The sequence below is a fragment of the Euprymna scolopes genome, chromosome 25, assembly GCF_053919585.1.
Source record: "Euprymna scolopes isolate OS-2025 chromosome 25, ASM5391958v1, whole genome shotgun sequence".
In the NCBI taxonomy this organism is placed as follows: Eukaryota; Metazoa; Mollusca; class Cephalopoda; order Sepiida; family Sepiolidae; genus Euprymna; species Euprymna scolopes.
The window spans coordinates 25,765,211-25,778,715 of record NC_136506.1 but is presented as its reverse complement, the minus strand read 5'-3'; the positions used below and the strand labels follow the sequence as shown (position 1 = coordinate 25,778,715).

Here is a 13,505-nt window from a genome sequence, read left to right as displayed (position 1 = left end):
AATTTTTATAATTTCAGGTTCAAATGGACAACTACAGCAGGAATTGGAATACACCCCACTAAAGCCTGATTGTCACAGTTGGTGAATTTCAAAAAATGCAATGTGGACACTTTAGAAGAATGATATGCAATAAAATTCTGTTTTAAACTTAGGATAAATGTCACAGAAACGTGTGGAATGCTTCAAACTGCTTTTGGACCATCTTGCATGAATCGAGCATCAATTTTTGAGTAGCATAAGAGATTCAAATAAGGCAGGGAGTCTGGGAGGGAAGATGAGAAGTATGTGAAGAGTAAGGAAGTCAGAAGACCAGAGTTGATTGGTCAAATAAAGAATTTCATGGATAAGAACCGTCGTATGTCTATGGAGACAATAAGCGCACCGTTTGATGTCAGTGTGGGAACTGTACACACAATTATCCATGAGGAACTGGAGATGTGGAAGATTTGAGCAAAGTTTGTCCAACAGATGTTCTATCCTTGTTACAGACTATTTGACCAAGACAGTTTCTCACTCCTCTTTCTATAGTCGAGACCTTGCTCCCTATGATTTTTGATTATTCCCTAAGCCCAAGGAAAACCTTAGAGGCTGTCATTATGAAACAATTGAAGAGATGAAAGAGGCTGTGACAAGGGTGATTGACATACTCACACGAGGATTTCTATGGGGGCCTTCCAGAAGTTGTTGGAACAGTAAAACAAGTGCATTGCAGCCGGAGGAGATTACTTTGAAATGGACTAGAGTTTCATGTGTGTACTGACAATAAAAGTGCTCACATGAAAAACGTCTGGAAATTTCTTTAAGGCGCCTCGTAGTTATTTAAGATCAAAGTCGATCTTTTAATACTGCTATGTTATCATTATCGATTTAGCAATCTTGCGATGCTGATTTGGTTCTCAGGAGAACATTCCTATGAGCAATTGATGACACGGTTTCAGGGCTGAATAAATAGTCCGAAACCACTTTGACTTCAACAGCAAGGAGGTGAAAGTGGCTTAGTGGTTAATGACAGGGACTGATAACCTGGGTGTTCCAAGTTCTATCCAGCTCATTCCACAAAAGCACTTTCACTTAGAGATGTTGATAATCCTGCCCAGAAGTACACAATAAACAAAAAGAATCTCTACTATTATATAAAAGTCACTTTGTGTAAGTTCCTTTGAGGTTCCAAAACAGCTGAGCCTATCTTTTGCAAATTTCACACAAAGGTAATTTATATGTCTGGCAGTGTTCTTAGATATGTTTTGTACAGAAATTCATATGATAAGTATCGAACTTCAAAAACATCCAATCCTAAAAATAGTTTTTCTTTCTTATAGACAAAAAAAAAAAAAAAATTATAGGAGAATATTTTACATTACACCGGCCAATGTTACCCGCCCATAGTGACAGATTGCTGAAGATGACGCATCTTTTGCAACATGGACCTTTTTTACTTTAATAAAATTTACGTTGAAGCATTAAGGTGAGCTTGTTGTAATTTTCTGTTTTGTTTCCTTCCAAAAACCTTGCGAGAGAAAATCTCACAGTTTTTAATGGAAAGATATCAGAGAAACGAATACCAGCAAATCCATCATGAATGATGCTGAACAGGACATCAACAGGAGTAGCCAAATTTATGACACAACAATACTAAATTATCTTAACCCCACCTCTACCGCTGATTAAGGGACATAAACAAAAGACAAAAAAAGCAATAAGTGAAACAAAAATGAAAGTAAAAAAGATACCCAGCAACGCTGGGTAGACACAATTAGTTACAAGTAAAACTTCAGCTAAATCGAGTTGCTTTTAACCCGACAATAAACGAGATTTTATATGAAATGTTCCACTAATTAAATAAGTTAATTATTGCTATTATGATATTCCATACATTATGCAATTATCGCACATGTGTGACACCGTACTTTATCATCAATTTGAACAAACGTAAATGATATGCTTTTTATCCAGTTTAACTCTGAAATGATGAGATATAAATATTAAAAAATAAATATTGAGAGGCACTTTGATATAAATGTCTGTATAAAATAATTATTAGGGAACGGAGCAAACTTTGTGAGTATTAAATTTGTGCATTTTTTTTTTCAAATGTTTTTCTTTCAATTTTTTTTTCTTTGAATTTTATTTCAATTTTTAATCTATAAAACATATTGTTTTTATTCGTAAAACATTTTTTAAACTTAATATTATATTACGATTATTATTATTATTATTATTATTATTATTATTATTATTATTATTGTTTGTTCAGCATTAATTATTTTTAATTATTATTATGACGCTTCTACACTAATAGGACGAAGTTTTGTAGTCGATAAATGGAGTTTTCAGATAAAAAAGTAACTGTTTCTACTGATTTCTTTGTCAATTCTAAGAAATTACGATGATAGCTTCCAAATTATGTAATCAAAATTACCTGAATATTACTGAATTATTAAACAAAACAAGGCATTAGTGCAGAGAGTGATCCGGACGTAAATAATAACGTTATTATTTCAAAAGCCATTCTTAACATGGGGAGGGTGTTTTGTAACTATTCTGTACTTTAATCTTACAATTGAATAAAAAAAAAACATATAATAAAACTTTAATTAAACTTGAAAATACGATTTTAAAAATAGCGCGGATCACTCTCTTCACTAGCACCCAAAACAACTTTAATCGTGTTAGCAGGTGAAAAATTGCGGCTATGTTGCTTAAATCGAAATGGAAAATTACCTCCCGCCTGAAGTACACGAGTGAGGCCCCCCCATAGCGAAATACGTATCGGTTCCGATGTTGTACGCAGAGCGTTTCAGGGAGCGTTCATTAATCTGAAGAAAAAAAAAAGGAAAGAATTTTGGCGTATTTTTTTTAATATTATTTATTTTGGATTGAACTTTGCGCTTTTCAGATTTTTTTTTTTTTTTTTTGGATATTTTTTTTTCCGGAGGTTGTAGTTATTTTTAATTTTACTTTTGAATAAAAAGTAATTTTTGAATAAAATAATTATTAAAACAAAAACAGTCGTGTTCTCTTTGAGTAGGCTTTTTTTTTTTTTAATATTATACAAGAAAATAAAATCTACTCATGCAGTCACGCCCATGCTGAAATAATAACGTTAATATTTAAAAAGCCATTCTTAACATGGGGACGAAAGGGTGTTTGTGTACCTCTTCTGTACTTTCACCTAACAGTTTTATAAAAACAGATATCGACCAATTTCCCTGTTAATAATTACTATTAACCATCTATTAACCTAACTATCTCCGGCTCCAAAAAAATATCCAGCAAAAAAAAAAAAAAAAAAAAAAAAAAAAAGCAAAATAATCCAAAAAGCGCAAAGTTAAAGCCCCCCCCCCCAAAAGGCCACGCACGCCAAAATTCTTTCCTTTCTTTTCCGGTTTAATGAACGCTCCCTAAAACGTGCTGATGCGTATTTCTCTATGGGGGCTCCACTCTCCAGGCTCCATTCATGTACCTAGCTCTATTTTTTTTTTTTTTTTTTTTAATTTTCTTCCTTTGAAGATTGTAATGCTGGGTATGGAGCAGCCAAACCAGCTGCCAACATTGTCCTGCTTTTTATTGAAACCAACCGAGAGCTCTTTTTAGTATCCCTTAAATGCAGTTGTCTGGATCTCTTTTGCACTTGGTTTACCAGGAATATTAGTTAGGTGTCTTACGATCGTTTTCTTCAAATCCTATTTTTTTATTTTATAAATAATTTTCAACCTTATCGATTTTCATAATTTTTGGATATAATCATCTTAAAAATACGAGGAATACGTAGATACCATTATTTTCATGTGAAATTCAGTATTACAGTTTCAGAAATTTCGTCCCAATAGTGTACAAGCGCTATTATTATTAATACTGTTATTTTCAAGTCTCGTTACCTTCAATTTATTACAAACGTTTTGCAGTCATCTGCAAAATGGAGCGAGTTTTTTTAGTTTTTTTTTTTCATTTTTTTTTCGAAGTGTATTTTTTTTAAATAAGCAAACGAACAGAAAATTTGATAATCCATTTTTTTTGTGTTCGTTTACTTCTTAAAAAATTACAATAATAAAAAAAAAGAAATAATAATTAATTAAATAAAAGTAACTTCAGTTAGCAACCGACAGCTCCGCACAAAAAGCCTTTGTAAACACAGGGTGAAGAAACTTGAAGATAACCTTATTATTTACTGACTAGGCGCATTCACACAAGCCATCATCAAAGATTGTTCTTCGAGAACAACCTGGAGTCTAAGTGACAACAAGTCTCCCCAGATTTCCAGTACTCTCCACCTCTTTCGATAACCTTTGCAAAAGAATTTGCGTTATCACAACAGCCGCTTACCATTGATTTCTCGCTGGCGGCGACCATTGGTCCTCACTGGAATTTGGGTGGCAATAAGCCCCCTCAAGGTTCCAGTCCTCTTTGTACATCTCCAGCAGAGGTCTGGGTAGTGCTTTCCCTCCTCTGTCTTCCCCTCCTTCTTGACCCTTATTATTTGGTGTGATGCCTGTTTAAAGTGACATTATTATTATTATTATTATTATTATTATTATTATTGGTGCTTGTTAAGATAGAGTCAACAAATCAATTTCTTTATTAAATATGTTGTTTTAAGCAAAACAATATTACATACTTAATTGTCATGTCAAAAATAGTAATATATCCAAAAATTATGAAAATTCATTGAGTAGAAAGTTATTTTTAGTTAAAAGTCATTTTTACGGAAAATTGGGTAAAATTGCATTTTTTTTATGTTATAAAGTAGATAATGTGTGAGAAATTTATTCTCACCTAATGTAGAAATCTGCAGTGCGGAAAAATTGACACAACAATGAAAAGCGCATTTACTAGGTTCATGCAGCCAGTTGAGTCTTCACATCATTTGCAAAAATGCTCTGTGTCATTTAAGCCGCTCCTTGAAGTGGTAGTTTTTTTCTTCTTCTGTGAAGGCTTTTGTGGTTTCTTGTTTAGAGTCCAACATTTCCACGTTCTTTCAAGGCACCGACATTCCATGGAAGTGGGGATCCCAATGTCAGCATAATTGCCAATTTAGAAGACAATATATCATCTAGAAGGAAAACCTAATGCATTAGGTTAAATTATTTCACAGTGCTGAGACAAACAGGGACTAATTCGCCCTTAAATTAATGAGTCCAAGAAGCTTTGACGATAAACACGAACTAACGTCATTCGTGTTAGGAAGCTTGTCAGGAACTGACTTTGTCTGTTTGAATTCCATGCATGTGCGCAGGGTTAAAATTTAAATCAACCAATCAGAAAGGCTGAAATAAAACAAGACATCAATTCATATCAACCAATGAATATTCACTTTTCAAGTTATGCAATTTCAGACACATGAAGAGTTCAAATACAGGGGACATAATTCGGAACACAACATATAGATTACACCATAATGGCTTCAGACTTTTGTTGTCTATAGCGATAGACATTTCTTTTACTAATAACACAATAGCAGTTGATGAATTTTCGTAATTTTTGGATATATTGGTATTTTCTAATCTGTTGACTCTATCTTAATAAGTACCTTACTATTATTATTAATCCCAATATTTATTTACTCATGAGGAGCAGTCACACAGACAGACCCTCATCAAAGATTTTTCTTCGAGAATGACTTATGGTATTCTCTGGAGTCTGAGCGACAACAAGTCTCCCAAAATTTCCAGTACTCACCACCTCTTTCGATAACTTTTGAAACTTAATTTGCTTTATCACAAGTGTCATTTACTATCAATTTCTTATTGGTATCGACCATTGGTCTTCACTGGAATTTGGGTGGCAATAGATCCCAGTCCTCTTCGCACTCATCCAGTAGAGGTCTGATTAGTGCTTTCTCTCCTCGGTTTTTCCATCCTCCTTGATTCTTCTTAATTATTTGGTGTGGCACCAGTGTATATTGACACTGCATTTTTTTTTTGGGGGGGGAGTAGGGGGCTTACAATGATATAGTTTCAGATTTATTATTATTGTTTTATTATTATTATTATTATTATTATTATTATTATTATTAACCTTAATATTTGTTATTATTTACTAATGAGGAGTAGTTAATCACATAAGCCATCTTCAAAGATTTCTCATCGAAAACAATCTATGGTGTTCCCTGGAGTCTGACAACAAGTCTCTCAAAATTTCAGTACACATCACCACTTTGGATAACTTTGTCAAATTAGTTTGTGTTATTGCAGCAGCTGTTTACCATTGATTCCTCATTGGTAGCGACCTTTGGTCTTCACTGGAATTTAGGTGGCAATAAGCCCCACCAAGGTCCCAATCCTCTTCTGCACACATCCAGTGGAGGTCTGATTAGTGCTTTCTCTTCTTGGTCCTTCGATCCTCCATGACGCTTCTTGATTATTTGGTGTGCTGTGACATAAGCCAATGCTAAAATATTTTTTTTTTGTTGCTTCGAAATTTTATTTGAATTCTTTACATTATTTGCATGTTATTTTCATAACGTTTTGGTTGATGTACATCTGACCTTCTTCAGATGTGTCTTGTCAAACTCAGGAATCTGTATGGAATTTTGAATGGAATCCTTTATTTAATCCATCTATGATAGAAGTCTTAGGTAATTCATAATTGTATAATTAGTGTCCTCCATACGGGGGATTGAATCTTCAACCTTCAGAAGACCCGCTCGGACTAAATCCGGTCAAAATGCCAATGTATTCTCTAATGGGTTTCAGTGGTTGCCATTTTGGTTTTATCGCAGGTGAACCAAAACACGTGTCTGAAGTTAAAACCAAAATGGCGACCACTGAAAACCATTAGAGAATAGATTGGGTAATAAAGGTCTTAATATTATAAGAACTACTTGTCGGTGACAGTTTTAAATACGAAATTCGTTCAAAGCACACTCAAATGCCTCTAAAAGTCAATCTTTTAAAGATGCACGTTTAGTTGGTACTTATCTACACTTTGACCTTAAATCCACTTGTTGGTTATGGCCAAGTTGAGGTTTTGTTCAGTACCAAATTCTCAGTGATGTGTGCACTGATGTTTACTTTCGTTGACAATGATTCTTAATGGTGAATGGTGGACTTGGAGTGCTATATTCTTAGTATAGAGTTTTTCCAATTTCCTTATTTGGAGAGACTTGACCAGAAATTCTTGCTAACAAATAACATATTTATTTATTTATTTGCGGACTGTTATCCTCATCTTCATAGTTATTGTTGTTTAACCATGTTTCGGCCAACTCATCTTCTGGCCTTCTTCAGCTGATTATACCTTCTTCAGCTGCGACGGGATAGGGATGCTGAGTCTCGTAACTGTATCTCCAGTGATTACTGCCTTCTATAGTTGTTGTTGTCTCACCATGTTTTGGTCAACTAAACCTCTGGCCTGCTTTCAGTTGGGATTGAAACCGCTATCTTCAGACAATGTTCACCTGGAACTGTAGAGATTCTATCCATTGCGCCTGAAGTGCGATCAAGGTTGTAGTTTTTAGCATATAAATACAAGTTTTTCATTCTTATCTGGTTTTCCATTGTCGGGTATGTACCGAATAGTATTATATATTACTTTTTAATTCGAATTCAATAAGAAAATAATATATAACAAATAACGTATTCATATATTTTGGGATGCAGCTCTGTCATCAATTACTCATTGCATCACAAGTCCATGCACATTAAATAAAGCGTTCCATGCACATTAACTATAGGGTATCATATATATTAAATAAAGGGTTCCATGTGCCTTAAATGAAGGATACCAGGTATATTAAATAAAGGGTTCCATGCACATTAAATATAGGGTACCGTGTATGTTAAAGAAAGTGTTCCATGCACATTAAATATAGGGTACCATGCATATTAAATAAAGGGTTCCATGTGCATTAAATATAGGGTACCATGTATATTAAATGAAGGGTTCCATGTGCATTAAATATAGGGTACCATGTATATTAAATAAAGTGTTCCATGTGCATTAAATATAGGGTACCATGCATATTAAATAAAGGGTTCCATGTGCATTAAATATAGGATACCATGCATATGAAATAAAGGATTCCATGCACATTAAATATAGAGTACCATGTATATTAAATAAAGGGTTCCATGCATATTAAATATAGGGTACCATGTATATTAAATAAAGGGTACCATGTGCATTAAATATAGGGTACCATGCATATTAAATAAAAGGTTCCATGTGCATTAAATATAGGGTACCATGTATATTAAATGAAGGGTTCCATGTGCATTAAATATAGGGTACCATGTATATTAAATAAAGGGTTCCATGTGCATTAAATATAGGGTGCCATGCATATTAAATAAAGGGTTTCATACACATTAAATAAAGCGTTCCATGCACATTAACTATAGGGTATCATATATATTAAATAAAGGGTTCCATGTGCCTTAAATGAAGGATACCAGGTATATTAAATAAAGGGTTCCATGCACATTAAATATAGGGTACCGTGTATGTTAAAGAAAGTGTTCCATGCACATTAAATATAGGGTACCATGCATATTAAATAAAGGGTTCCATGTGCATTAAATATAGGGTACCATGTATATTAAATGAAGGGTTCCATGTGCATTAAATATAGGGTACCATGTATATTAAATAAAGTGTTCCATGTGCATTAAATATAGGGTACCATGCATATTAAATAAAGGGTTCCATGTGCATTAAATATAGGATACCATGCATATGAAATAAAGGATTCCATGCACATTAAATATAGAGTACCATGTATATTAAATAAAGGGTTCCATGCATATTAAATATAAGGGTACCATGTATATTAAATAAAGGGTACCATGTGCATTAAATATAGGGTACCATGCATATTAAATAAAAGGTTCCATGTGCATTAAATATAGGGTACCATGTATATTAAATGAAGGGTTCCATGTGCATTAAATATAGGGTACCATGCATATTAAATAAAAGGTTCCATGTGCATTAAATATAGGGTACCATGTATATTAAATGAAGGGTTCCATGTGCATTAAATATAGGGTACCATGTATATTAAATAAAGGGTTCCATGTGCATTAAATATAGGGTACCATGTATATTAAATAAAGGGTTCCATGTGCATTAAATATAGGGTGCCATGCATATAAAATAAAGGGTTTCATGCACATTAAATATAGGGTTACATGCATATTAAATAAAGGATTCCATGCACATTAAATATAGAGTACCATGTATATTAAATAAAGGGTTCCATGCATATTAAATATAGGGTACCATGTATATTAAATAGAAGGTTCCATGTGCATTAAATATAGGGTATCATCTGCATTAAATGAAGGTCCCATGTGCATTAAATATAGGGTACCATATAGATTAAATGAAGGATTCCATTTGCATTAAATATAAATTACCATGTGCATTAAATAAAGGGTTCCATGCATATTAAATATAGGGTACCATGTATATTAAATAGAAGGTTCCATGTTCATTAAATATAGGGTATCATCTGCATTAAATGAAGGTCCCATGTGCATTAAATATAGGGTACCATATGGATTAAATGAAGGATTCCATTTGCATTAAATATAAATTACCATGTGCATTAAATGAAGGATTCCATGCACATAAAATATAGGGTAACACGCGCATTAAATGAAGAAAAATTGTAATCGTTTTTTATTTCTTTGCTAATACATGTATGTAATAATAGAGTATTAAATTTGGCGTTATATTGTATAACCAAAAAGTGCTTAATACCATAGATAGAGTAGATGTGCTTAATAATAAAGTCTTAAATTTGGTGTTATATGCTAAATCCATAAGTGCTCAATACCATAGATAGAGAAAAACATATTCTAAGTTAAATAAAACTTCATTCCTGGGATTTTATTAAAGTTAAAAAAAATAACGAAAAAAATATAAGACCATAACTTAAGTGATGTAAGATTTATTACCACATTTGCATGATATCAGAATGATTTTGATTATTTTGAAATATTTTGAAACGTGTTTAATTTTTCTTTTTTTTTTTTTTATCCATTTTCATATGAAAATAGAAAAATACTGTGGAGCATCGGCTGACCAAATTACGTTGGACATTTATAACTGAATCCAGTTTAATTCTACCCGTGAACTGTAAACTTTTGACCTTGTGCCATACTAAACCAACTTTGGTAAAGCAAGAAGAATCTGAAAAAGAGTGGCTTTCATCTTTGTTTGAGGACAATACGATTGTCCAGAGCTTCCAAATAAAATATAAAACAACAAAAAAAAATATGGCCACCCACATTAAACAACCCAAATACAGTAAGTAAACTTGTTTTCTATTTTTATAATTTAGTTTTATAGCATATAAAACTTTTTGCTGTGACCATAAAAAAGTGAAAAGAAATAAGACAACAAGGAGGTAGATAATCTATGGCAGTATTATCATAATATGAAATCTAATGTCTATTGATTTTTTTGTGGACTGTTATCCTCATCTTCATAGTTGTTCTTTTTTTTTACATAGGTATCACCACTTATCAAGGCCCAGAGACCACTTGAGGATAAGGGTTAAAGAGTGTACAGTAGTCAATTGGACAATATAGTAATCAATAGTAATGGAAATTCGGTAAATTTGTTAACTTAAGTAGAGCGGCTCATCAAAAACTTGTTTACGTTGGACTTGAAGACAACCATATTGTAGACAGCTGGAAAGCAGGAAAACAGAAGACAGTTCCACAGGCGTGCAGTTCTAAGAAAGAAACTTTGTTCATGGAATCTATGTTTAGGTTTAGGCACAGATAAATAATGGGGGGAATTATTGATAGTGTTTTCAGCTAGACGAATGTTTCTTGCGAAAGTTTGGCGAGGGGGAGACCATAGATTGAAGCTCAGATGAGCACTTGCCATTCACAACATTTCAACCAACTAATCCTCTGGCCTTCTTCAGGTAGTTAACCGCAATGAGATAAGAATGCTGAGTCTCTTAATTGTAGCCTCAGTGATTATTACTTTTCATAGTTGTTGTTGTTGTCTCACCACGTTTCCGCCAGTTATTCCTCTGGCCTGCTTTGAGTAGGATTGAAACCGCTATCTACAGTCATAAAAAAAATGGATACTCAAATTATGAAACCTCATTTCAAAAAGATTCCATGAAAAATAAAAATAAAGTCTACTGTTGTTTACCTGTTACAATGTGCCCCCTCCCCCTCCCATCCCCGGTGGCAATGGCACTTATGGAATCGAAAATAAAATTCACCATCGTTTCTGAACAGGATGAGTAAATTCTCCCGTCCCTTACTTGAAAATACATGTTTGCAGCAGATGAAATGTGACAGACACAAGAAACAAGTGTATTCTTGAGGCTGGAGATTTGGAATGCATTTCCTTCTTGGCTTGTAGAATCAGAAGCTAACTCTCAGTCATGTGATCGAGTTTATAAAAGGTTAAACCGGCAACATATTCTCTCTCTTTATTCCTAGATCTTAGACTAACAACAACTCCACGCGGCCACGTGGAACGGACCTGTTACCCTCAACTTCTCTCTTAGGATTCAACAGAACTTTCATTGACATTATTTCTCGTGGAGATATTCGTATCTGCTTGAGTAATATTAAACCTGACATTGAATTTTTAGCGAAACATCACCAATCTCAGGGCTCACACTAGTTAGACTCTCTACATTTCTTGTAAATTTGCAATAAAATTATTTTTAATTAATTTGTTTTCCATTTGCATGTACAAAATGTTTCTAGTGTTGGTTAGTCATAATTACAATATTTGTTATTATTTATTCTTGGAGGCGATTACGAAATAACTTAAGTCAAAAATTGCTTTTGGGGGCGATAGCCGGGAAAAGGTTGAGATGTATGTACATTCACCTAACAATTTAACGGAACAAAACATACCGTAAAAATTGAGTATAACTTAAAAATCCTATCTACAAAATAGCACGGCCCGTATCCTGCATAAGTACCAAAACCACACACACACACACACACACACACACATTCATTCCATTACGTGAATTTACAAAAACAAAAACACAAAAAACAGTTAGCGTTAATCAAGTTTTCATTATTATAATTGTTATAAAATACTTTATTTGCATTAAATTAGTTTTCATTTAAAAATAAAGTTTAATTGTATAATATTTATTTGTTTATTAAAAGCTCAAAAAATTATATTGAGAAATAGAATATTGTTTTATGAGCAAAAATTATAAGGGGGTCCACCAAGAAAAAAAAGAAGGGAAAAGGGGTCCATGGGTCAAAAAAGGTTGAGAACCGCTGATCTAGAGTGACCCTTGAACAGCAATGAACATAATATCTTAAATTGTCTTGATTGTTTTCTTTTTATTAAATAATTTAAATTAATAACTGTTAATATCAACAAAACTATTGCATGTATAGAGAAAAAGTAGCACAATAAAATTACAAATGAATAAAAACAATTATGTAAATTAAACATACAAATAATGTTGTTTAGGTCTTTGATCGCTACTATATATACAGTTGTATTTAAATAAAAATGAGTAAATGAACAAAGAAATATAGATGAAAAAAAAGTTGAAATAAATATTTTTTCAAATTAATATACATGTTTCTATTTTTTAATTATTATGCATGTTTCTATTTTTTAATTATTATACATGTTTCTTTTTTTAATTATTATACATGTTTCTTTTTTTAATTATCATACATGTTTCTTTTTTTAATTATCATACATGTTTCTTTTTTAATTATCATACATGTTTCTTTTTTTAATTATTATACATGTTTCTTTTTTTAATTATTATACATGTTTCTTTTTTTAATTATTATACATGTTTCTATTTTTTAATTATCATACATGTTTCTTTTTTTAATTATTATACATGTTTCTATTTTTTAATTATTATACATGTTTCTTTTTTAAATTATTATACATGTTTCTTTTTTTAATTATCATACATGTTTCTTTTTTTAATTATTATACATGTTTCTTTTTTAATTATTATACATGTTTCTTTTTTTAATTATCATACATGTTTCTTTTTTAATTATCATACATGTTTCTTTTTTTAATTATTATACATGTTTCTATTTTTTAATTACTATACTTGTTTCTTTTTTATTTTTATACATGTTATCTTTTAAAACTATACATGTTTCTCTTTTTTAAGTTATTATGCATGTTTCTTTTTTAATTATTATACATGTTTCATTTGTAAAATATACATGTTTTTTCTTTGAATTATACATGTTTCTATTTTTATTATACATGTTTCTAATTTTTTAAAGTTATTATACATGTTTCTTTAATTATTATACATATTTCTTTGTTTTTAAATTATTATACATGTTTCTATTTTTTAAAATTATTATACGTTTCTTTTTTCTAAGTTATTATTAGCGCTGTGACAACAGAATATTCTTTTTATTGTTTTGACTCTTGAGTGTATATCAGTTAATATTTTAGTTTTTTATATAGACTGATGTGGTTCTCGGTTGATTAACTGTGTCTAACTGTGTCGGATATATACTCGAGAGTCAAAAGAATGAAAAGAATATTCTATTGTCATAGTCCTAGTTATT

At 31.8% G+C, this 13,505-nt stretch overlaps 1 protein-coding gene across 1 annotated transcript in view; it reads left to right on the top strand.

Annotated features, from left to right (window-relative positions):
- Positions 1-1,910: 1,910 nt before the first annotated feature.
- The window catches only part of LOC145247298 (mutS protein homolog 4-like), a 150,557-nt gene continuing 138,962 nt past the window's right edge, over positions 1,911-13,505 (top strand). Inside the window, exons 1-2 of the mRNA XM_080108920.1 lie at positions 1,911-2,058; positions 10,002-10,251. Of these exons, the coding sequence (XP_079965046.1) occupies positions 10,221-10,251 (31 nt within the window). The 5' untranslated portion in view covers positions 1,911-2,058; positions 10,002-10,220. The remainder of the gene's footprint in view (positions 2,059-10,001; positions 10,252-13,505) is intronic.